Below are 22,278 nucleotides of genomic sequence, written 5' to 3'. Positions count from 1 at the left end.
GGGGGCAACCCTTGGTAGCCAGGTCAAGAGTCGGCGGGGGGGAGGATGTAGTCCATGGATTAACCCCTCGCCTGCCGACCCTGTGCTCTCCCCCGTCCCGGGAGGGGGTGTCCGTGGGTTAACCCCTTGCCTGCTGGGCTTTCCCTCGCCCCGGCACTGCTGTCGGCGCGGGGGGGGGGGGGGGGGGGGGGGGGGCGGGGGGTGCTCTCCGAGGAGAGTTTGCAGCCCCTGAACTTTGCAGCGGGAACGGGGCGATGCAGAGGACGGGCTTCCCCCCCCCCCACACACACACACACTCCCCCTCTTCCCCTTTTTCTTTCTCTTGTTAAGCAAAAGAGCTTGGGGGAGGGGGGGTCCTGCCGGGCAGCCCCCGGAGACCCGCTGAGCCCCGCCGGGGTCCGGGACCGCGCCCCGGGAGGATGCTCGTCGCCCCGGAGGATGCTCGTCGCCCCGGGGCCGTGCCGGTGGCCTCCCCCGCCTCCGGGCAGTGCTTGTGCTCCCCCCGCCCCGGGCCGTGCCCCCGCCCGTGCCCTCGGCCACACTCACGGCTCCGCCGCGCTGCAGCGCTGCGCCCCGGTCCCCGCCGCTGCCGGTGCTGCCGGTGCCGGTGCCGGTGCGGGCTCCGCCGCCGCCGCGCCCGGCTCAGGTCCGCTCCATGTCCCCAGCGCCTCCGGTGGGAGCTGCCCCGGCGCCGGGCGGAGAGAGGGAGCGAGGAGGAGGAGGAGGGGAGGAGGAGGAGGAGGAGGAGGAGGAGGAGGAGGAGGAGGGACACCAGTCCAGCCAGCCAGCAGCCGGCTCCGGGGCGGCCCCTCTGCCCCGTCCCCTCCCCTGCGGACCCCCTGCCCCGCCGGGGGACCCACGCGTGACACCGCCGGCAGCTCCCGGACTGCTCCCACCCTCTGCCCTCGAGTCTTGTGGTGGGGCCGAGACACCCCCAAAAGACTGAGGGACGACTCGGAGGAGTCCTGGGGGGCACCCCGGGACCCCCGTCCGTGCGGGGTCGGTCCAGCCCGCTCCCAGCCGGGGACTGGAACAATCCCTGGCGTGCAGAGCGCAGCCCGCAGCTCCGGGGGGAGTCCCGAAACCACGGCACGCCAAGTGACGGACCCCCAAACCCGGCTTCAGCCTCCCCACAGCTCCCCAAATTCTTGCTCCTTCACCCAGGAGACAAGGGATAACCCAGCTGGGAGCTCGGGTGTAGAAACGGGGCCCTGGCCATCGAGGAGCTCACCCCGCACCCCACCAACAGCTCCGCTGGAAATACCATCACCCGCCTTCTCGAAGGAAAGAAAAAAAAAAAAATCAAAAAAAAAAAAACCAGCTCCATTCGGAGCAAAACGGTGCCTCAGCTGGAGAGCGAGGGGGGTGGTTTGGAGAAACAAATGTTGACAAACAGTTTTTTCTGTATAATGAAATCTTTAAAATGTTATGTCAACATTGAAGGAGAACTGTTTACGTTTTAGCAACCGGGAAAATTCCCATTGACTCGAAGCTGTTTCCTCCCCCACACCGTTATTTTCTTCCATGGGAATTTCTTTTCTCCAAACATTGTTTTCACCCAGTCCCAGGAGCAGAAGACAAGAGCTCGGGCTCCTGGGACGCTCCCAGCTCCCCCAGACGCCACGCACTAACCAGGAACGGGGGGTCTCTGGAGGGGTTCAGGTACCCCCACCCCAGATGTACCCCGACACACGGCCTCCCCTCACCCTGTCCCCAACACACAGGAACAAGCGGAGCCGGGCAGAGCCAGGCAAGAAGTTATCTAGGAGTTTCCCATCTGGCATCTTCACCCAGAGGATTAAACACAAAGCACGACCGTGTTTGGAAACCAAAGGTGGCAAGTGGGCTGCACCCACAGATCCTAAGACATAAAGGAGCTCAGTGACACATGTTCCCATTTCACAGATGGAGAAACTGAGGCCCAGAGAGGACACAGCGTTCCTGGGGCCGTGCAGCAAGTACCAAACATACAGCAAGGTGGGATGCAAAGGCAGCTCCTCCTGCACCAGCCCCCTCCACCCCCAGCCCCTCTGAAGCCTCCTCCCCAGGTAGGGGGGAGACTGGCTGTCCCCAGTGCCATCCCATGCCCCATGCGCCCACCAAAGCCGCCAGTCCCTCTCTGTTGGTGCTGTCAGCTGCCAGCTGCTCCCACCCCTGCCATGGGAGAAGACCCCGAGAGGTCACGTGAGGGAGAGGGTGATCGGCAGCCAAGCGAGCGCCGAGGCGCTGGCGAGCTCGCAGAGACCTCCGTGTGCTCCTGGGCCTGCGGCGGCCCCAGCGAGGCCTCCCGAGCCACTCCAGGGGCAGGAGGAGGCGGGAGGCGCATCCCCCAAACTGGACAGGGAAACAATTAACAAAGGGGCTGAGGACCCGCACAACCGAGCCAAAAAAGAGGGAGCGGGAGCTTTGTTCGGGTCGTCATAGCAACAGCCAGGCCGGCATGGACTTTCACTTTCCTTTCCTTCCTCCTTGCCTCCAGTAGCCTGGTGGCCGTGGTGGCCTTCCCTCGGTGCCTGGCAGGTCCCCCCAGGTGCTAGCCACACTGTGGTCCCCCAGGTCCAGCACCACAACGCAGAAGGATGATGCCAGGAGGTGGTGGCCCAACTGCCCACCCCCAGGTGTCACCATGAGTCCTGTCCCCAGCCTGGCTCTGCTCCTACCTGTGTCCTCTGAGCCACACCAGCTCCACCAGCACCTCCTTCTCTCCACCTCACTGTGAGGAATCTCTAGGACCCACAGGGCATCCCCAGGACCTGCTGAGCATCCCCAAGACCCACAGGGCATCACCAGGACCCACGGGGTATCTCCAGGATGTGCTGAGCACCCCCAGAACCTGCTGGGCACTCCCAGGACCTGCTGGGCATCCCCAGAACCACAGATACGAGGTGTCAGGATGGACACGATGGTCCAGAGACAGTCCCCATCCTTTCAGTTGGGGTCACATGGGCTCCTGCTCCATCCCTCCCTACCTGGCTGCACCCAGGCGAGCAACCAGGGCTGCTCCCCCCCTGTGATCCCTCCCTCAGCTTTCTGCTTCCCTCAGCAGGAGGAAGCCAGGACAATGGGTGGAGGGACCAGGAAAGCTGGTGGGGGCAAAGATCCCGCTGCTGCCAGCGCAAGGGGCACGGAGGGGAAAGGCACAGCCAGCACTCGCCTTCCTTTTCCCAAGCCCCCCACCCTGCTGCAGAGCCTGCGGGGCCGCTGGCCGCGGGAGCCGTGCCTCCCGCTCTGTGCTGGCTGAGAGTCCTGGCCTCCCGATCGCAGGATACTGGTGACTGAGTCATGGAAATGGTTCAGACAATGGCTTGGCCCCTTTATAACTGGCCGGAGGGGGCAAAGCAGGGAGAACAAATCCGACCTTGCTTCCTGCACGGAAGCGGGCCCATTGTTTGGAAATGGGCATGTGCTTTGCTCCTCACCAGCCTGGGAAAGCTGCAGAGTGGTTGCTAATGGGGAGCAAGCAGTGTGGGTGATGCCAGCTGCCCCCGTGGCTCCCTGCCTCAGGCACTGCCTGCAAAAATTGAGGGAAGATGTGGATGGAGGAGCTGCTGGGGGCTGTTTGGCCAGCGAGTTGCTCAGCTGGCCCCGGCTGGCGTGGTGGCAGCACCCCGGTGAGCCACGTGCCAGCTCAGCTCCTCGCTGTGTTGGAGGGGTTGGGCTCATCAGGCCCCTCTTCTGCCTGCTCCCATCAGAGCTCTCTTCTGCAGCACGCAGTAGAAGAGGGGGTATTGCTGGGCATCTCACAAACACCACTCATCTCTCCCCCCAAAAATGAGCATGGTGTTATCCTTGAGCTGGCCCTGGGTTGAGGAGCACCCCAAGAAGCAGCCCCAAGGCTTCAGGTGAGCAGAAGCACAAGCGGGGCCAGAGGAAGGAGAGGAGCCAGGGAGCAGCTCAGGAGCCTTGGCCATCCAGGGATGGGCCCCAAATCTTCCCCAGGTCCCATCTCCAGACCTGCCTCGTGCATCCCATGGTACCCCCGTGCCTGTGGGATGAGGGTGTCCCCACTGCTCTGCTCAGAAAGCAGGACTGTGCTGGACAGACAGAGTGAGCAGAGGGACCCAAAAAGGTCCCTTGGAGCCCAGCAGACCCAGCGACAAGCCCCAGGCCAAGAGGCTCCAAGGCTGGACATGCCCTGGCGAGGCCAGCACCGTGTCCCTGGCCGTGCCACGCCGTGAGAACCGGCTCACCGGGAGCCGTACCAGGCACACGCACTCTGGTCTCACACGGACAGACAGACAGACATCAGCAGCCCATTAAAGCCAAGCTGATATGACAACGCTAACGGAGAAGCTCAGACCCTCTGGAACTGTGACGGCCCTGGGGTTCTCCTCAGTTCATCCCGTTGTACCCAGCTCTCGCAGTCCTTAGGGCTGAGGGATGTGGCACGCTGAGGGCCAGCAGCAGGGCTCCGCTGGCTACCTGTCCCACCCAGCCCTCTGCGTCCCCAGGCGATGGGCAGCTTCTCAGGATGGCCCTGTACCCACTTTGTACCCCCCACTTTGTGCTTTTCCCCGTGCCTGCCTCCTCAGCAGCACTCCTACAGCCCCTGCCTGCCTACCCCCTCTGGTTTTGGGGCTCAGGGTGGGAACACGGCTGGGCCCCGTGCACTGGGGACTGATGGCTGTGAAAGCAGCACACCCCAAACCCTCCCCGAGCTGGCAGCTTCTCCCCCTGATCCCCACCCGGCGCCTGCCCTCGTGGGCTCCTAGCAGGGGTGGTGGGGGAGCTCCAGGAATTAACCTAGCCAATTATTTCCACCCAAACATCACAACTGATCCTGGCCACTTCAGAGGCGTTTCCAGAGGCTGGGAGCTCCGTGCTGCCTTCCTCCCCGCCGCTGGCAGTGCCCGGCTACTGCAGGGAGTCAGGACTGTGCGAGCGAGTCCGCCCACAGCCTAACAGGCTCTAATCTGGGCATAATAAACCCAAGATGTTCCAGGATTGCTCTATGGGGAGCGCACTCGGAGCAGCTCAGTTCTTAGCCAACGCTCAGAGAGAGCTCGTCTGAAAAGCAAAGTAAAATTGAGCAAATAAATGATTCTGCAGGAAAGCAGAGCCCGAGTGGCACGGCTTGAAATTGCAGGTGAATTCCAGCTGGTGCCTGAGCAGAAATACCTGGGCAGAATATTTAGAAATGACCGAACCGCTCCTTGCGGCCGGGACAGCACGTGATGCTGCAAATGTCTGGACACTCTGTTAAAATCCTGCGTCCCACGGCCCCGGTGCCCTCCCTGCCCAGGCACCAGCCTCTGCCGGGGCCGAGGTGTGGTGGAGGAAGGTGGCTTTGGGCAGCACTGCCCGCAGGCAGGACACGAGGGAGATGCCACCACCAGGCTTACGTGGAAGGTGGACGGCCAGGGCAGGTGATGGAGAACAGACCCAGAACCGGGGCCACATTTTGGGGCTGGAAGGGGGATTTTCAGAAAACCCCTGGCCCTCCGGCTGCCTGAGAGCCTGCCAGATGGGCACCTCCAGAAGTCACCAAAATCACCCACCACTGCCCAAACTGTGACAGCCACAAGCAGCCAGAGCCCCCCCCCCGGGTGGAGCAGAGTGGCAGTTCCCGTGGGGCTCCCGTCCACCGCCACCATCCTCGTCCTGTGCCGGCTGCCCGACCCGGGGGTACCCACCACGTCCCCCAACAAGGCAGTACACGTAACACAGGCTGGCCCGTGCATGCTAACAACCCCGCCAGGGACCTTCAGCTCCAAACAGGGATTCGACGGGGAGAGGAAACAAAGTGGCATCGCATCTCTGTAACTCCCTATTCCCAACCTGAACGCTGCTGTTGTTTTTAATCCGGGCGACGCGCATCGTCCTCTCCCGAAGCACAGCCCGGCAGGCTGGACCGGGCGAAGCCACACACACAGCACCGGCCGGTGGCTCCTCTGCTAAGGGAAAGCCACGGGGTAGGGAGGACGCAGCCCGGCAGCCCCCCCCCGAGCATCCCCGGCCGTCAGACGGGGCAGGGGGTTGTGCCGGGGGAGGAAAGCGCAGAGGGGTGATGCTGAGCGGGCTGCGCGCCGGAGAGACGCGTGGGGAGGGAGGGGATGGCCGGACCACACAGCGGGACGGGAGGGGGGCCGCGGCCGGAGGGCAGCACGGGAGCAAAGCCGTGGCCCCAGCCTGCCGCCGACCCCCACGTAGCGCCCGAGACGGCGCAGCGCTGGCGGGGGGGCTGAGCCCATCGCCTCCGATTCAAAGGCGAAACTGGGCTCCTGGGGCCTCCGCTCCCAGGCTCCGGCGCCCTCCGCCAGCCCGGCTCCAGCAGGGACCCGCAGCACCACCCGTGCCACCCACCTCCCACCGGGCCGGGACCCTCCAGCTCAGCCCCGACAGAGGGGCTTTTCTTGTCCCCTGCCTTTGTTTTCTATTTAGTGCTTTTGTTCTCCCCTCTTTGGTCCTTTGTTCCAGCTTGTCCTTTGTTCCGACGCCTTTGGTTTCTCTTCCCTTTGATGCTTTGTCACTCCCTTCATCTTGGTGCTTTTCTTTCCCCGGGTTTTTAAGCTGGCGGTTGTTTTCTCTCGCCGCTCTGTGCTTGGCATTTTTATCCTTTCTCCTGCCTGGTCCACTCCTCGGGTCACATGGGCCCGGCCCGGATTGTCTTCAAATCCCCATTTGTCTTGTTTTGGTGCCTGGATTTCCCTGCCTTTATGTCCTTTCTTAAGAGACTCTTAGCGATTTCTTCTCAGTGAGGAAAGTAGGGGGGGGTCGGGGCTTAATTAATTAGCGAGTGTAATCTTTAGATGCGTGGCACTGCGGGACGTGTGGAGCATCATTATTATTGTCATTAGGATGTTAAGGGTTAGCGAGGGTTTAAATACCAGCTAATTGCAGCAAAGAACTCCAACTTTGCAAAATTATATCAGAAAGAGCCAGACTTGTTTTCATCCACCAGGCTTGGCAGAAGAGAGAAATTCCGAACACAGGCAGAGGATGAGCAGAGGCAACACATCCCAGCTCCAGCCCTGAGGGCCGGGTGATGGTCAGGAAGGTCCAGTGGGAGTGAGGAGGAGTGAGCTGATGCTCTCCTCAACTCTCCCAAGGAGACCAAAGAGCATCATCCTGTCTCCAGGGATTTTAAATGCAGAGATCGGTGACTCTGGGGCATGGCAGAGCCCAGGGGAAGCACGAGGGCAGAGCTGCTGCCCCAGCGAAGCGGGTTAAAGTCCCCAGGGTTGGTGATTTTTTGCTGGTGCCCATCGCACAGCGGGGCTGATGCAGCCTTTGGAAATAGGGATTTGCCTATTTGCCTAACCTAGGGGTTTGGCCTTGCCGAGCTCGATGCCGTGGGCAGGGCAGAACGCAGACCATGGGGCTGCTTCTCCAACAAGCCACAGAGGGTACGAGGGCTTTAGCTTCAGGAGAACGACTGTTCCTGCGCTCGCTTTGAGCCTCGAGACACGGCTCAGAGCACGTGTACAAACACAACCACAAAATCAGATACCGGGCGGCCAGGATTAGGGAGCCGTTTTCCTATGAACAACTTCAATGTTAAGACGCTGACTCTTTGCTTTGATTTTGTGCCCTAAATATTCGCCCCCCCCCCGCCCCCAGCGCTGTTGTCCTCAGCATCTGGTCGTGCCACGATCCACTGGCCAAGAAAGAAAGGGCAGGATGCAACCCTGCTCACCACGGCACCTCCGAGACGTCGCATCGCTCAAATGGTCAAACCATGGTCAAGCAAAAGGCAGGATCCATTTTTACGAGCACCAAACCACCCCCCCACCCCCCCCGCCAGCCCCAACACAGGGGCCATTCCGCACAGGTTTAAAGCAGCTGTAGCTGCACAACAGCTGTTGAACGGAGGAAGCAGCCAAACTTAGCAACAGGATGTACCCTCAGATAACGTGATCAATATCAGAAAATGCAGCTTTTCAAGTGAGAGCTAAAACCCATCTGCTAAAACTGGGTGTCTCAGGAGATCGGCACCGATATGGGGCATCTCTGACTCTGTCTTCACAACACCCTGATTTCTCCTTTCCCAAGTCACTTACAGTAACTGGGTGACGTCCCCATGGTCTGTGGCAGCTCGTGGCGGTGTGGTGTAACAGGGATGGCTTTCCGAGTGTGGGACCAGAGGGGGAAAAGGTCATGAGCATGCCAGGACCTCTAGGAAGGGATGGGTGCCTTGTGGGACCATCACTCCTGCCCAAACGGATGGATCCAGCCGGATCAGAAAGCATCTGGGTGCTGCAGAGGGGGTGCTTTGGTGACATGCCCTGCAGGAACAACCCCACGCTGTTGTTGAATGAGCTGATGTGTAACCACACCAGCGTGACCCCGGGGCTCACAACGCAGCCAGCACACCACCAGGCAGGACCAGACACCCAAACACAACTGGGAAGGTCCCAAAGGAGAGTTTGCCAGTCAAGAGCTGGATAAAACCTGCACCAGCCCCACTCACGAAGCCCGCAAGCAGGCACAGCAAGCGAGCTCTCCATCGCAGGCTGGGAAAACCCGTCTGATGGAAGCAGCCACACACCGGCTCCTGTGGCACATCCCAAGGGCCCACTGCTGATTTACACCAGCTGAGGATGCAGGGTGCTGGGGCCAGCGATGGACTGGCAACCTGCACAAGGAGGAGGGAAGATGAGGAGGGTGCAGAGCAGAGCCCTGTCAGCCATGGCAGCGCCCGCACAGCTCCTGCCAGCCCCAGCGTAAGAAGAGAAAAGGGGAGCTGCCGGCCTGCCCACCCTTTCCTGTGGCTCCTGGTTGTGCCAAAAACCCGAGCTTGGTGGTGGCAGGAAGAGTCTGGACTGGTCAGGGACATCCTCACCCAGGGCAGAGAGACTCTGCTCGGGCAGACTGCAGTGTCGGAGCATGGCAGAGCCGTGACCTGCAGATTAACCCCCCCAAACTGTGCCAGTGCCACCCGGGGCTGGGTGACTCCCCCACGGCCACGGGGCAGGGGACGGGTGCGGAGGGATGCCAGGGAGCCATGGCTGCCAGCTCCGCCAGCACCCTGGGGGGTGTCTCAGCCCAGCGGGCACCTCTGCCCCCCCCCTCCCTGCACATTTCTGAGGTCAAACGCTTAAGCACTTGAAACAAAAGCAGCCAGAAAAAGCCATCTTTCTGGTCTGCCCAGTTCTGGTTTCAGGCCTGTAAGTGCAGCTGGCTGAATGCAAAGCTGGGAGTTGATAAGCCCTGGGCGTGAGTCATAAAACACACCGCCCCTGGGCTCCTACCGGGCTGCCGGCCCTGCCACTGCTGCCCGGTGGTGCCGGGGGCCCAGCCCAGCCCTTGGAGGAGGCAGCACCCGACCGATGCTCATCCAGCGGCCGAACGCACCATCCCCGGCATCGGCGGGTCGGCCCAGGCAGCTCTGCCCACCCACCCCCTCGCTCTGTCCCGCTCTCCGAAGGGCTGAACCTGTTTTTATTACAGAGCTGGCACCGGGAAGGCAAAAAAAAATAAAAGAACCAAACCCCCCTCATCTCTCTATCTGCAGCCATGCAAGGAATATTGTTCAGCGCAGCACAAAAGCATCCCTGAAAATAGAAGCGCCAGGGCCAGGCCTGCCAGTGGCTGTGTGAGATAACGTCTACTTGCAAACAGTGTGCCTTTGTGCCGCTGTCACTGTCCCCATTGTTCAGGAGCCTATTGCCTCGGGGATATTGTTCCCTTCTTTTGTCTCAGCCCGGCTCCTTTTTGTTTGACTTTACTTACCATTTCATTCCTCTCCTTTGTGCTGGGGTTCTTTCTTTTGTCTCTCTCTCTCTCCCTTTTCTCTGTGTGATTTGTATTTAGCAATTGTTCCCGGCCTGTTGGAAACACAATGTACTCCGGGCTCTTTTCTCTCCTCCATTCATTACCTATTCAGGTGGGTTTGTCTGCCCATAGGTAATGGGGAGGAGTGGGGGCCTCCAGGAGCTCCCGCGCCTCTGAACGAGCGGGGCGCAGGAGGAGGCTGGTGATGGGGACAGCGGGGTCCCCGTGTCCCCGAGCCCAGCACCGGGTTCCCATTTCCCTCCATGACAAGCCCTGGAAAAAGGACAAATCGGCCCCAACTCGCCGCTGCCCCGCTCTCAGCAGATGAGCCGAGGATGCTGCCACAGACGCGGTGGTGGTGGCCATGAGCCAGAGGCGCGGCGGGGACGCAGAGGCACCGGGAGTAGCCCAGGTCCAGCACGCTGCCTGCTCCGACGCCCGGTGTCAGGTCTGAGCCCTTATCCACACCGGATCCGAGCCCGGCTGAGCAGTCCTGGCCCTGGCCCTGGTGGTCCTGGTTAACACAACCATGGCTCTTGCCCATCCCTGCCCCCCAGGACCCAGTGACGGGACGAGGAGAGGATGCAACAGCAGGAAACATCACGGCTGCCTTGCAGCAGCGATCCCACCACCTAGTGCCCCCCCCCCAGCACCTCCCCCATGCTGCACAGCGACGGGGTGCCCTCAGAGAAGGACCCTTGGGGTTGCAGAGTGGGCGCTCACCCCCGACACTGCCAGCCACCAGTGCCCAGGGCTGCTGCAGCCCATCTGGCAAGGCAAGGAGGGGATTCACCCCTCTGCTGCAAGACAGCCCCCAACAGCTTCTGGAGGCCACAGGCGTGCAAAGAGCAGCTGAAGACTTGAGCCTTGGGATGGCTGGATGCGGCCAGGAGACAGAGGGAACTGAGCAGAGGTGACTGGAAAGCAGCTGAAAGGCTCCAGAGGTGCCCCAGCTCCTGCAGGATGGGGGGTGGAGACCCCCTTGCACCCCATCCCCTCCTGCCTAACTCCCCAGGCCCACACTCCTGCGGAGCATTTGGGGTTGCCGGCAGCGACTAGGGTGGGCACGACCGCTGGAGTTGTTTCTAACCCCTGGAGGAGGATACACCAGGAAACCTTCAGGGAGTGCCGTGACGGGAGAGCTGACAAGTGGCCATCCCCGGAGACAACAAAGCCCTGCTGTTCTCCAGGGCACGGACCACATGACCTAATGGGACTTTTCCATCCCTCCTGCTGATTAAACCCCCGAGGATCAAAGCCCGCTAGAAGCCACCTCCTTCTCCTCTCAGGCACAACCCGCACGGATGGGGAGGCCACGGGGACCCCCGAGACTCACCCCGCGAGCGAGGGATGGCCGTCGGGCGAGCGGGATGGGGGGGACGGCGAGCAGCAGCGGCGGGTCCTTGGGGACAGTGTGAGCCCCCGAACGCAGACGGCCCCGGGGCCGCAGGACGGGGCTGCGGAGGAGGGGGGGGGGGGGGTGGGGGGGGGGGGGGGGGGGGCGTGCCTGGGAATAAAGGGAGCAGACTGTGGTCTATTGTTTCATTGTTATGGCTTCAAAGGACAATGGGGCATTGTTGTCTCTGGGGATCCCATTGTTTGCTTTCGCTGCAGATCCCAGCCGTGCGGTGGATGGAGGTTTCCCGAGGGCCAAGCAGGCTCCGTGTGTGGGACACTAAATAACGAGGCAGGCATGTTTCCTTCCCCACCCCCTCCCAACACCCTTCCCAAAAAGGCACGGCACGCTGCAGCCCGCCTGTGCCCGCACAGGCCAGGGCACGGCCCAGCACAGCACGGGCAGAGGCGCCAGGACCACCCATCCGAGCGGGGAGCGTGCAGAGAAACCCCCACACCCCCCAGAGATGGGGCGAGAGCAGGGAGGGTTCACCTCGGAGGGGCTGAGGTCCCTCCCTCCATCCCTGCCGACTCCAGCTAAACCTGTGCCAGGGTGAAGGGCAAAAAAATAAAAAAAAAAAACAAACAAACCACCCAGCGTTTACGGTGGGAGCTGAAGCCTGTCTGCTGCCAGGGGCAGAGCAGGATGGAGCCGCCGCGCTGCTGCTGGCTGGCAGCCCGGGGAGGTGCCCAGGCTCCAGCCGTGCTGGACGGAGCTGTGGCCTCACAGCAACAACCCGACGTTTTTGCTGCCTCCTGTCATCACGCAGCATCCCCAGGCACGCAGAGCAAGGGGCGTTTGCTGTGCTCTGCTGCAAAGCCTGACTTCTCCATCTGTGCCAAGGAAAAGGTACTTGGTGCCATCGAAGGGACTTGGCAAAGAAGGACGCAGCCCTGGGTCCTCCCTTCACTGTTTGTGCAGCACCCCCCAGGCCCAGGATTTATTTTCATAGCTCCTTCCTATGTAAAAAGAAATCTGGGTGCTCTGCAAAAGCTGGGGGAGGGGGAAGAAGCAGGGAGCCGTCTCCAGCCCCCAGCTGAGCCCTCCGGAGCCTGCCGCTGCCCCGGCACATCAGGCGATGCCGGAGGTGGGCTGGGAGATTGATGGAGCAGGAAAGAGATATGCTCTCCCCAGAGACACCCTTTCAGCGTGAGGCTGCTCACAACAGCTGGGGAAGGGAGTAACTCAACCAGGGAGCCCAGGCTGAGCCCCAGGAGGGGGCCGAGGCTGAGCAAAGCAGCGCTGGCACGCTCAGCTCGGGGAAGGGGACACCCACCCTGCAGAAAATCAGCCTGGGACAGCTTTGCTACCCTGTCCCGTCACTCCCGTTGGGCTCAGACCCAGCAGATCCCCCTTGCCAGGGGTCCGACCACCCTCCTGGATAAGCTGCAGAGAGGTCCCAGACAAGCTGGAAGAGCTGGCTTGCACGGCCAGGCCCCCCTCCCCATTCCCCCCACTCCCTGGACTGCAGCCCTGTCACCAGACGGCTCAGAGGCCGCCCAAGGTCTGGGCTCAGATCAGCTGCTGCAGAGCATCTTTCCCCACTGCCCAAATGCACTTTGGTGCTGCCCGGGCACCAGCCGACCCCCTGGTCTTGTCACCCTCAGAGGGAGAAAAGCCCAGCCCAGGCTGGCTGTAGGCCCAGACCAAGCTCAGCTCGCAAGGACAAATAACAGGGTTCAGGTTATTCAAAGAGGGAAGCAACTGCAGCTAATAAAGGTATAAATTCAGCTGGGTTTGTTTGTGTATTAATCCTGGGAATTCCCACTGCTTCTAATCAGAAGATGAGGGTGGACCTTGCCTCTCAAATGCCTCTAAGATTAATTTCTGGAAACAGCACCGAGGGATTTGTTTGGGGATCAATAGAAGCTATTTGGGAAAAACAAGTAAGGTGTGATAAGAGACACTGGCTCCTGGCACTGCTGCGCTGCCAGCCTCTGACCAAGCCCCCCTGCCGCCCTAAGCCTCGTCCCTCCACCGTGGAGCAAGGGGGATGTTTCCTCCCTCGAGGAGCCCGGCTGCGGTCTGCAGCGGCCAAGCACGCCGGCTACCAAGGGCACCCATGCCCTGGGGTCTGCACCCCGCGGCGCTGGGAGCTCTGATGATGCTTTGGCCACTTCTGCCGTGAGCCCTGGGGCTCCTGGGGACTTGCTCTCATCCTCGCGAGCTGCCAGGCCGGGGAGGGGGCAGTGACCAGCTCCTCTTTGGGGCCAGACCGACCCCAGCTTGGGCGCACACAGGTCAACCCGTGTTTGCAACGTGCCAACACGACCCCAGGTGCTGGCAGGAGCTGGCAGCGAGCCCGTCCTGCTCCGGGGGTGCTTTCATGCTCCTGGCGAGTGTTATTTACACAAATGCGCACACACACACACACACACACACATACGTGCTCTCTCCCGCTCGAATAGTGCAATTTCCTCTCAGATAAAGAGCTCCTACCGCAGCCCCCCTTTCCCTCTTCCCCCAAACTTGTGCATGTCTCACGCACCCATTTCGGAGCCCACCTTGGGCTCAGATATTATCTCACTTCCTCGATATGACTATTAGCTCTGTTGTTGATTTACGATAAAGGGATGGGCTCCAAAACACTGTACTTCGGGGAGGAGGCAGTGGTGCAACACAGTCTGCCGTGCCCCAGCTGAGAACAAAGCCTTTTCAGAGCGGATGCTGGTACCTGCTGTACTGCTAACTCGACAGCCCATCTCCACCAAAGCGTGGCTCCCGTTGGCGCTGCTCTCCTGTCCCCCCAACACCTGCACGTGGCAAGGCAGGGGGGGGGCCCCCACAGCAGCTTGGGGCTGCCTGTGTCCCTCGAGGGGCAGGGAGCAGCTCTGCAGGTGCCCCTAACACAAACCCACGCCAGGCACACTGGATGTCCCTGCTGTCCTGGTTTCAGCTGGGATAGAATTAATTTTTCTTCTTAGTAGCGAGCTCAAACCATGACACCTGTGCAGTGGAGGACCCTGGTGTCTGGTCAAACTTCCCCTCTATTTTGTAGCATCTTAAGGTATAAAACACAACTGAGACCTGGCAACCCCTCAAGATCCCTCACCAGCTGGACCTGGCCTACTTCTAGCTCAGTTTACGCAGTGAAAAACAACCAACTGAATAGTCTCCTTAACTTTTAAGCCACCCAACAGGGAGCACAGGGAAGGAGAGAAGCGTCCCTGGAAAACTCAGATTTATTTACGAACCAGATTGCCTGGCAGCAGGAGAGCCACAGAGACAGCAGGTCGGAGCACAGCGCTGTTCCACTCAGCTGAGGACATCACACCACTCCATCAGCCATCCCCCCCTCAGGGGACTATTAGATATTGCTCCTATTTCGCAGACAAGAGATTGAAGAATAGCAGATAAGGCAAAACGCTGAAAAGCGGCAGCCAGAATCAGAGCTGGACCTGCAGGAAAGCTCAGGCTGCTTTTGAAGCTCTGGCCCTTGCAGTAAGGCAAAGCCTTCTGCAAACCTGATCTCTTACATCTTTTCTGGTGAGACTGGCAAAACCTGGACTAGGACCTGAGTGTTCTGGGTCTTAACAAATACATGTGACTAAAATAAGCTGCCCAAACCTAAAGCTCTGCCGTGACTTTGTTTTATCACGTCTATACCCCAGATCCAGAGGACAGCCTGCCCCACAGAGCAGAGCTGTAAAGAACAATCAATCTCTCTGCCACAGATAGATTGGCATCGTTGGGGGAGAAGCCCAGAAAATGTTGCCCGGCTAATGGGTGGTGCTGCGCCGGGAAGGAACACGGCCCAAAGACAAGTGCAGGGAAACTGGGCTTAAATATTGCAGCTCGAGGCACTGGAGGGAAAAAAGCCCTCCGGGAACAGGGTTGTCTTCTGGGTGATGGATTCTGCGACAACACCTTGGTCTGAACTGCGTTCAGGCTTTTGTGCACGGGGAATTAAGGCACAACACCCTCCCCGAAGCCCAGGTTACTGCTGGCAAGAAAAGCAGCAACACCAACCAACTTCAGCGAAGCAAGTCCAGCTCCTTGCATGAAGGGGCCTGCTGGTATGTGAGGCAGCAGCGCTGGATGGGGGGGGGCGGGCGTTGCTGCTGCTAATGTGGCAGAGTTTCCCTGCTGAGGGCAGGCAAAATGCCCATGACTCATTTTTCCAAGAGATGTTACAAACAATAGTAACGATGCCCCTGGTGGGTATGAATGTGAAAAGGCACGACGGGGGGGCAGCCATGCTGGGCACCTTGTGTGTGGGCTGCCAACGGAGGGTACTGCCACGAACAAAACCTGCTGGAGCCAGTTTTTTGGCATTGTGTGTGACAAGAGCCCTTCTGCAGGGACTTTGGGGGGGGAAGAAGGGCAAAATGGCTGCCCGGCAAACTCCTCTCCCCACTGCAGCCCGCTTACGATGGGTACGAACCCCGCCTTCAGCCGAAGAGGGGACCAGTTTTATTGCCCAGGGAGAAAAAGGGCAAAACCAATCCCAAACGGTTCCATCCCCGCGCAGGACTGGAACAACAACAGGCAGGGAATTTAGGAAAGCATTAGAGCACTTTAAAGCTGCTCTCCCCCAGCTCCTGCCTCTACCCTTGACACAAGTTTTCCATATTCAGATGCTGCCCTAAGGGCACAGCTTCTAAGCCGTTTGAAGCCTTGACCTTCCACTGTTGTCTGTTTGATACTATTATTTTTAGGCACACAATCCTTAAAACATACCAGCACTTGAAATAAGTTCCCAGATAATGTGCACTAAAGCATGAGGTGGCGAGGCTTCAGGAGAAGGGAGCTCTGCAGGATCAAGGGTCGTGGCAGAGCACGACAGAGGGAAAGGTGGTTTTCCTCTCATACAGCCCACACAGCTACACATCCCATCTCCCCGTTTAGTTATTTTACAGACATTCAGAAGCTTACAGGCCTAAAAAGATGGTAAAAGCAGAAGGCAGCCCAAGCTCAGCCAGCAGCCACGGGCTACACAAGGCGTCTGCTCCCGTTTGTGGCGCTCCTGCCAACACAGACCCGTGTCCTGCCCGAGGAGGGAGCCCACTGCATCCCACGCAGGCTGAGCAAAAGTGCAGTTGATGCCTTTCAAGAGCCCTTCCAGGCAGCTGCCTGGCTCAGAGGTTTAGCTTCAAGCATACGTAAAATCGTCCCACAAATTATTGCATCGTACCAAAGAACCACAGAGAAACTGTTCCCCTCTGGAAAGGCAGGACCACTCTGCCTCCCTGCTTGGGCGGCTCTTTCACAAGCACAAAGAGTCGCATCCCGCAGAAGGACTGGGCTGGGTCAGGGCAAGCAATTCCCAAGTGCAAAAGAGAAGAAATACAGCCTTTTTCCCAGAACCCCAAAGCCACAGGCAGAGAAAAGGGACAAATATTTACTCAAAGCACCTTCGAGTGCTGTTAAAGGCGCTAACGCTTTTAAGAAAGAAAAAAAAAAAAAAATTCAAACACCGCAGAGCCCCACTTGGATCCGAGTAGGCTCTCATCTGCCTGCCACGATCAGCACGATGGTCTCAAACCAAAATGCCACATGGTGGAGGGCTCCATTGTACGGAACCGTGTCATCATTTGTGCAGAAAAAGGTCTCAATCATTTTAAGACAGAGCAAGCTCTATTTCTACAAAAGACATTCGGGTACGGTGAGATGGTATCTAAAGCTGCTGTCAGCTGGATTTTTGGTTGTGACAGATACCTGAGTGCTGGTAGCAGTGAGAAAACTTTCTCTGGCAAACCCTGCCACAGGCACTTTGTTCCTTACAGCGGCGTGAACGCTGCAGCGTGGTATTTGTGCCACGATATGACATCCCACTGCAACAATTCAGCACGCTGGGGCACTCCTAATCACACCACCTCAAGGCACCTTCTTCAAAAGGAACCTTTACATGTCCCCCTCCTCTGCCACCCCCTGCTCCCCCCCCACGCCCCCCCCCCCCACCAGAGGGAAAGCAATTCGCACCTTCAGTACAATTTGCAAAAGCAAACACAAACAGGCTTCAAGGCAGCAGAAAGCCAAGCAACGGGAGTTTTCCAAACACAGAACCCAGTTGTCAGCATCCACTCTACCTTGCTCCTCCTCACTGCCTCGCGCTCAGCCAAAACCAGAACCTTCTACTCCTCATCCCCTTCCAGAACAGGACACCCCAGGGCACAGACGAGCCGGGGAAGGTGCTGGCACCCAGGAAATCCGGGCACCCTGTGCGGCCACCGCACCACCTGAGAGCAGCCCCACAGCAGCCAGCCCAGTTTGTTTTCTCCCAGGTTGTTCGGGAGCCAACAAAGCTCCTTGAGTGCTGGGGAACTCTGTGTTCCTGCCGAGGCTTATGACACTTCGCTGGAGGGGCAGGGGGAGCTGGCCGAGCCCGCAGCACCCCCTTCTGTCTACCGCACTCTTTTGCAGCCGGTTTGAGTCTCATTCTGGCACCGCAGGGTTCGGGTGGCTCATGAGAAGTTACCTTGCAGCTTGGAAAACACTCAGGAAGCTGGAAAGATTTGGGGTTAAAAAAAAAAAAAAAAAAATCAGCAAGCGTTTAGATGAGTCAGTGCTTGTGGTTTTTACGAGGACAGACAAGTGCTTCTTGGGAAGCCAGTTTCGGCAAAGCCAGAATTGTTTTTGTGCCCAGTCTATGTGCTGGTAATGCCTAGAAGCTCTGTTCTTGGACCACATGCTTCATTGCCAGGCGCTCCTCAAACAATGGGGCTGTGTTTCCTCCTGGACGTCCACACTCGCCTGGACTCTCCTGCAGGCTTTCTGCAGTTTTCACAGCTTCCTGCTGGGGAGAGTCTCCTTCGCTTCTGCAACTCCCCCCCTCCCCTACATAATTGCAGCCTATTTCGGTACCTTATCATGAGATGCTTCAGAGCTGATTAGCCTGGACTTCCTTCCTCCCATCATCAACCTACTCCAATATTGACGTTCATTCGCACTAATTTGATAATATCAAAGAGCAGAGGAGCTTTAGGAGGCATTATGGTGTCTTGAAGTGCACAATTTGGAGTTGGCAGCAGCACTGCTGATAAGAACAAGCTATTTCTCCTAATGTCCAACTCTTCTCAAAAAATAGCTGCTCGCCAGCCACGTGCAAAGCGGAAGGACAGACCCTCGTAGGCTCCGAGCCAGTTTTGTTTCAGTGGCTCTGAATAAACTGGAGCCAAGCGATGTGATGCAACACATCCCATTAAATAACCTTTTTCTGAACAAACACTCTTAGTAAAGTTACACACACTTGGAAAGAGAAACGACTACTTCAAAACTACTTTGAACAGAGTCTGCGTTTTAATAGCCTCAAGGCCATCGTCTGTCTGCAACAATGAAGAGCTACAGACAGGTAAATCTCACAGCACCGCATCATAAATACGCCTCACTGCACCACCTGAACTCCTGAGACAACTCATTCCTGCCTTTCCTGAAAGCCTCACTTGGTACGCAGAGGACAAACTGGAAAGCAAAGGCAGGTAACCTCTTAAAAACACTATTTCATTCCATACATGAGCTTCTGGTGATGCCTTCTACTCCTCAGTGACCCTGGTAGATTATTTCTGTTTACTCTGTGTGGAAAAGACTCTGCAGCTTGCAAACACCAACACAAGACTACTGACTCTGTCAGCAGGCTGGACAGCTGCAGCTGGTTTAGCCACTGCAGTGTGTCCTGTTGCTCTCAGAAGTTCCTTACCATGAATGACTGCTGCGATACTCCTGGTGCAGGGCTCTGTGGAACGGGAGCAGCATGCTGGATGATCTCTGCCACAAGGCTCCTATTTTTCTATCCTTTGAAGCAAGAAACCTTCCATCTTGAATTTATTAATTTTCATGCTTAAGATGATACCCAATTTACGTTTTGAAACACTGGAAGCTTGTTAAATAATTCCTAGTGCAGCCTGTGTATTAAGATTAATCTCCCTCCATCCAGGTAATATTAGTCTCTGAGTTACAGTTATAGCCAAAACCTCTTTTTTTTTTCCTCTTTCTTTACATCAGAAAAGCAGCAGAGGGAACTGACAGTCCCAAGCAAGCTAGGGAATCTATCCTTTGTTGATATGATAAACAACTCAGCTCTTTTGTGGAAACTTAAATACAACAGCCAGACCCTCAAATAGCTAATAAAAATAAACCAACATAATAAAAACCCAACTGATACATCAGCTATCCCAATTTATTTAACAGTGCCACAGTTTAATCTAGACTGCCCAAAGACGCAAATAATTAGACATTTAATCCAAACCAACTGCCCTCTCTGCTTCTCTGACCTGAAGATAAAAGTTATTTTACAGGCACGCCTACCAGCAAGGTTTGTAAGTGTTGGGTTACTCTACCACAGCCCCAAGTCCCTCACTAGAACTACGCAACCTCAAGGACCACGTCGCTCCAATATCCTGAACGAGCCCACCCTGTCCACCTCACACTGACGTAACGTGCCAGAACACACAGATATTTATCAGAGACTGCACAGATCCACAGTGAGAATCACTCTGAAGGCATTTCTCCCCCTTCTCTACTCTCAGACGGGCACGAGGCTGAAAGCAAGCAGATTTATGTTTACAGTTAACATGAAAAATGTTTATTTGCAAAATACATAATTCATCGTTTCAAACTACAAAAAAAAATTATTACTCGCAGAAAGGAACGTGCAGTTTTCAACTCTGCATGCAACCCCAGTTAGGTATAAGTTCCTGTCTACTAGCTGGTCCTGCTCCCACTAGTACTTTATTAACTCCAAAGCACTGTAGCCATTATTTGAAGTGAAGAACAACAAATCCTAGTTAGAAACACTTTGAAGAAGGGTGATATTGTCCCCTTTTAACATGATCCGACCTGCAACACAGAGAAAGGAAAGGGAGGATTAGAGAGATCCCAGACTCTGACGATAACCTCGTGTTTTTAAAAACCATTTCCCAACAGCAGAGGTGTTGCAAGGAGTCACCTCCACAACCGGGTGTGTGTCAGTAACAGCGTCCGTCCCACCGGACCGGACGGGTGGTCGTGCAGGGCCCACAAGTCACGGTTCACACCGCGACGTCGCAGACAGAATCTCCGCTCCGCAGCGTTCTGTCCCCACTAACAGCCCCAACACGTCACTCGTCACAGTGTTTACCCTCATTAGCGGGTGGTAAGTATTAAACACCACCACTGAGGTGGATCCCTGCTTCGACTCGGAGGGGACACGGCAAGTGTCAGACCTGCTCGGGGCCACCTGCGTTAGATGCAGCCAAGAGGAGTTTGACTGGAGCCCTCCAGCCACCCCAGCTGCAGAAAAACCACAGCACAGCACGTATGCTGTGACACACATTTGAAAGACAAAAACTGGCCTCGGGCAGCGGCAGATTCTCCTGCAGATTCAACAAAACCACCAGCTCAAACAACAGCAGGAACTGAGACCTAGCCAGTATCTGCTCGCTGCGCTTCAAACTCAACGCTCCTCGTGTGTTTTGCACTTTAAGGAGTCGCTACTGGAAAGTTCACGCAACCTGGTCCTGGGCATGGCTCAGGTTACACGTACTGACATACCCAGCTGTTTCCTGGATTTTGTTTTGGAGTGAATCTCCTCTGCGTCGTCCAGCACCAAGTTCATATATTCATCAAAGCCCTAAAAATCAGTAATAAAAGCAGTCAGTGAGTCACGTCTCTCAGTCTAAACTACAACACTAACTATCATTAGCTGTGCTGACACGGGCTGGACAATTAAGACTATCCATTGGAGACACATGAAGTTATTTCCACCCCCCCAACTAGTTTTTCTCAACAGAAAGACAGTTTTATGAATCTGAAAAAAAAACCACAATCAAAATATGTAACAAGGGGACATCCTGACACTCACAATGATGCAGCCTTCTATCCGCATGTTCACTTGTTCATAAAGCCACACCTGGATCCTGGACCTCTGCAAAATGATGGAAGGGGAGAGAAAAACAAGAACATAAACACTCCAAGCAATTCTGTTCTCTCCCCTGTATTAAGAAATCCTTGCTACCCACAGTTTCCTAACACTCAAAACAGTAACTCTCACACATGGTTTCAATTACGTCCACAGTTATTTTTAAGGTGTTATACTATGGTGTAAACACTTTATGTGTTCACTGATGAACATGTAACAGCAGATTTAAAACCTGCCGTGGAAAACATCCCTGCACACCAGATTGCCAAATCAAATGCCTGTTACTAAGGCAATTCCTTAATGCGAGAAGGAAATACTGAACTCGGGACTAGCTGGTCTCCTCACGTACCTGAGGGGCAGCAAGTTCTTCAGTTCAACAGAAACCGGCTTCAAAACCTAAATTATCAACTCAGAAATACCAATCTGAGGATGTGGTGCCCTGGTCCCCACTCGGGTCTAAGGGCCCTGCGCAAGAATCACAGACTGGTTTCTGTTGGAAGGGGCCTTAAAGATCACCCAGTCCCACCCCCTGCCCCGGGCAGGGCCACCTTCCACCAGCCCAGGTTGCCCAAAGCCCCGTCCAACCTGGCCTTGAACCCTTCCAGGGAGGGGACAGCCACAGCTTCTTTTAGGCAACCTGTGCCAGGGCCTCACCCCCCTCACAGGGAAGAATTTCTTTCTTAGATCTGATCTAAAACTCCCCTCTATCAGTTTAAAGCCGTTACCCCTCATCCTCTCCCTACACCCTGATCCAGAGTCCCCCCCCCCCCTTTCCTGCAGCCCCTTTCAGCCCTGGGACGCCGCTCTAAGGTCTCCCCGGCGCCTTCTCTCCTCCCGCTGAAGCCCCTAGAGCAGGGTGTTCTCTCCAGAAGCACCCGGCCCTTTCCCTCCCCCGGGGGGAGGCTGCGGCAGGCCCTCCCGCCCCGCCCCGCGGTACTCACGTTCTGCAGGTAGCGGAAGATGAGGTTCTGGAGCGGAGCGTTAAGGACGCAGCACAACAACAAGATCCTCGGCGACACGGCCCCCGGGGCTGACACCCGCGGCCTTCCGGCGCCTCCCGGGCCGCACACAGCAGCTCCTTCCCACCTGCCCCCCACCCCTCCCTCCCGACCCCGCGGCTCCGAAACGAGCCCTCCCGCGCCCCGGGAAGGATACGATGGGCTGCACCATCACCTTCTGCACCTTCTGGCCCTGCCCGCGGTACGCCATGGCTGCTGCTGCTGCCCGGCACACGCTCCCGCCGCCGGAAGTCGCTGAGCACGGCGGGAGCGCGCAAGGAGCTCTGGGATGCTGGAGGAGGCGGCCGCTCTAGGAAGCGGGAGGACCGCCGTCT

The 22,278-nt window shown here is 57.4% G+C and overlaps 2 protein-coding genes across 6 annotated transcripts in view; both read right to left on the bottom strand.

Moving 5' to 3' along the window:
- Window positions 1-17,275, bottom strand: part of SOX13 (SRY-box transcription factor 13) — a 41,864-nt gene extending 24,589 nt beyond the window's left edge. For 3 of the 5 annotated variants that reach the window (XM_074925495.1, XM_074925499.1, XM_074925498.1), the window contains exon 1: window positions 547-688. The gene's annotated coding sequence lies outside the window, so the exon portion shown is untranslated. The other 2 variants (XM_074925501.1, XM_074925502.1) reach the window with 2 other exon arrangements.
- A 1,950-nt stretch (window positions 17,276-19,225) lies between these two features.
- Window positions 19,226-22,208, bottom strand: SNRPE (small nuclear ribonucleoprotein polypeptide E). The gene is made up of 5 exons (XM_074925519.1): window positions 22,101-22,208; window positions 21,887-21,913; window positions 20,889-20,951; window positions 20,579-20,657; window positions 19,226-19,885 (listed from the first exon to the last, which is right to left on the bottom strand). The coding sequence occupies exons 1-5, from the start codon at window positions 22,152-22,154 to the stop codon at window positions 19,830-19,832; spliced, it is 279 nt and encodes a 92-aa protein (XP_074781620.1). The 5' UTR covers window positions 22,155-22,208; the 3' UTR covers window positions 19,226-19,829.
- Between the last annotated feature and the right edge of the window lie 70 nt (window positions 22,209-22,278).

The sequence above is a fragment of the Athene noctua genome, chromosome 23 (genome assembly GCF_965140245.1).
Source record: "Athene noctua chromosome 23, bAthNoc1.hap1.1, whole genome shotgun sequence".
NCBI classification, from domain to species: domain Eukaryota; kingdom Metazoa; phylum Chordata; class Aves; order Strigiformes; family Strigidae; genus Athene; species Athene noctua.
The sequence above is the reverse complement of the archived record's forward strand: the minus strand, read 5'-3'. Positions and strand labels throughout refer to the sequence as shown.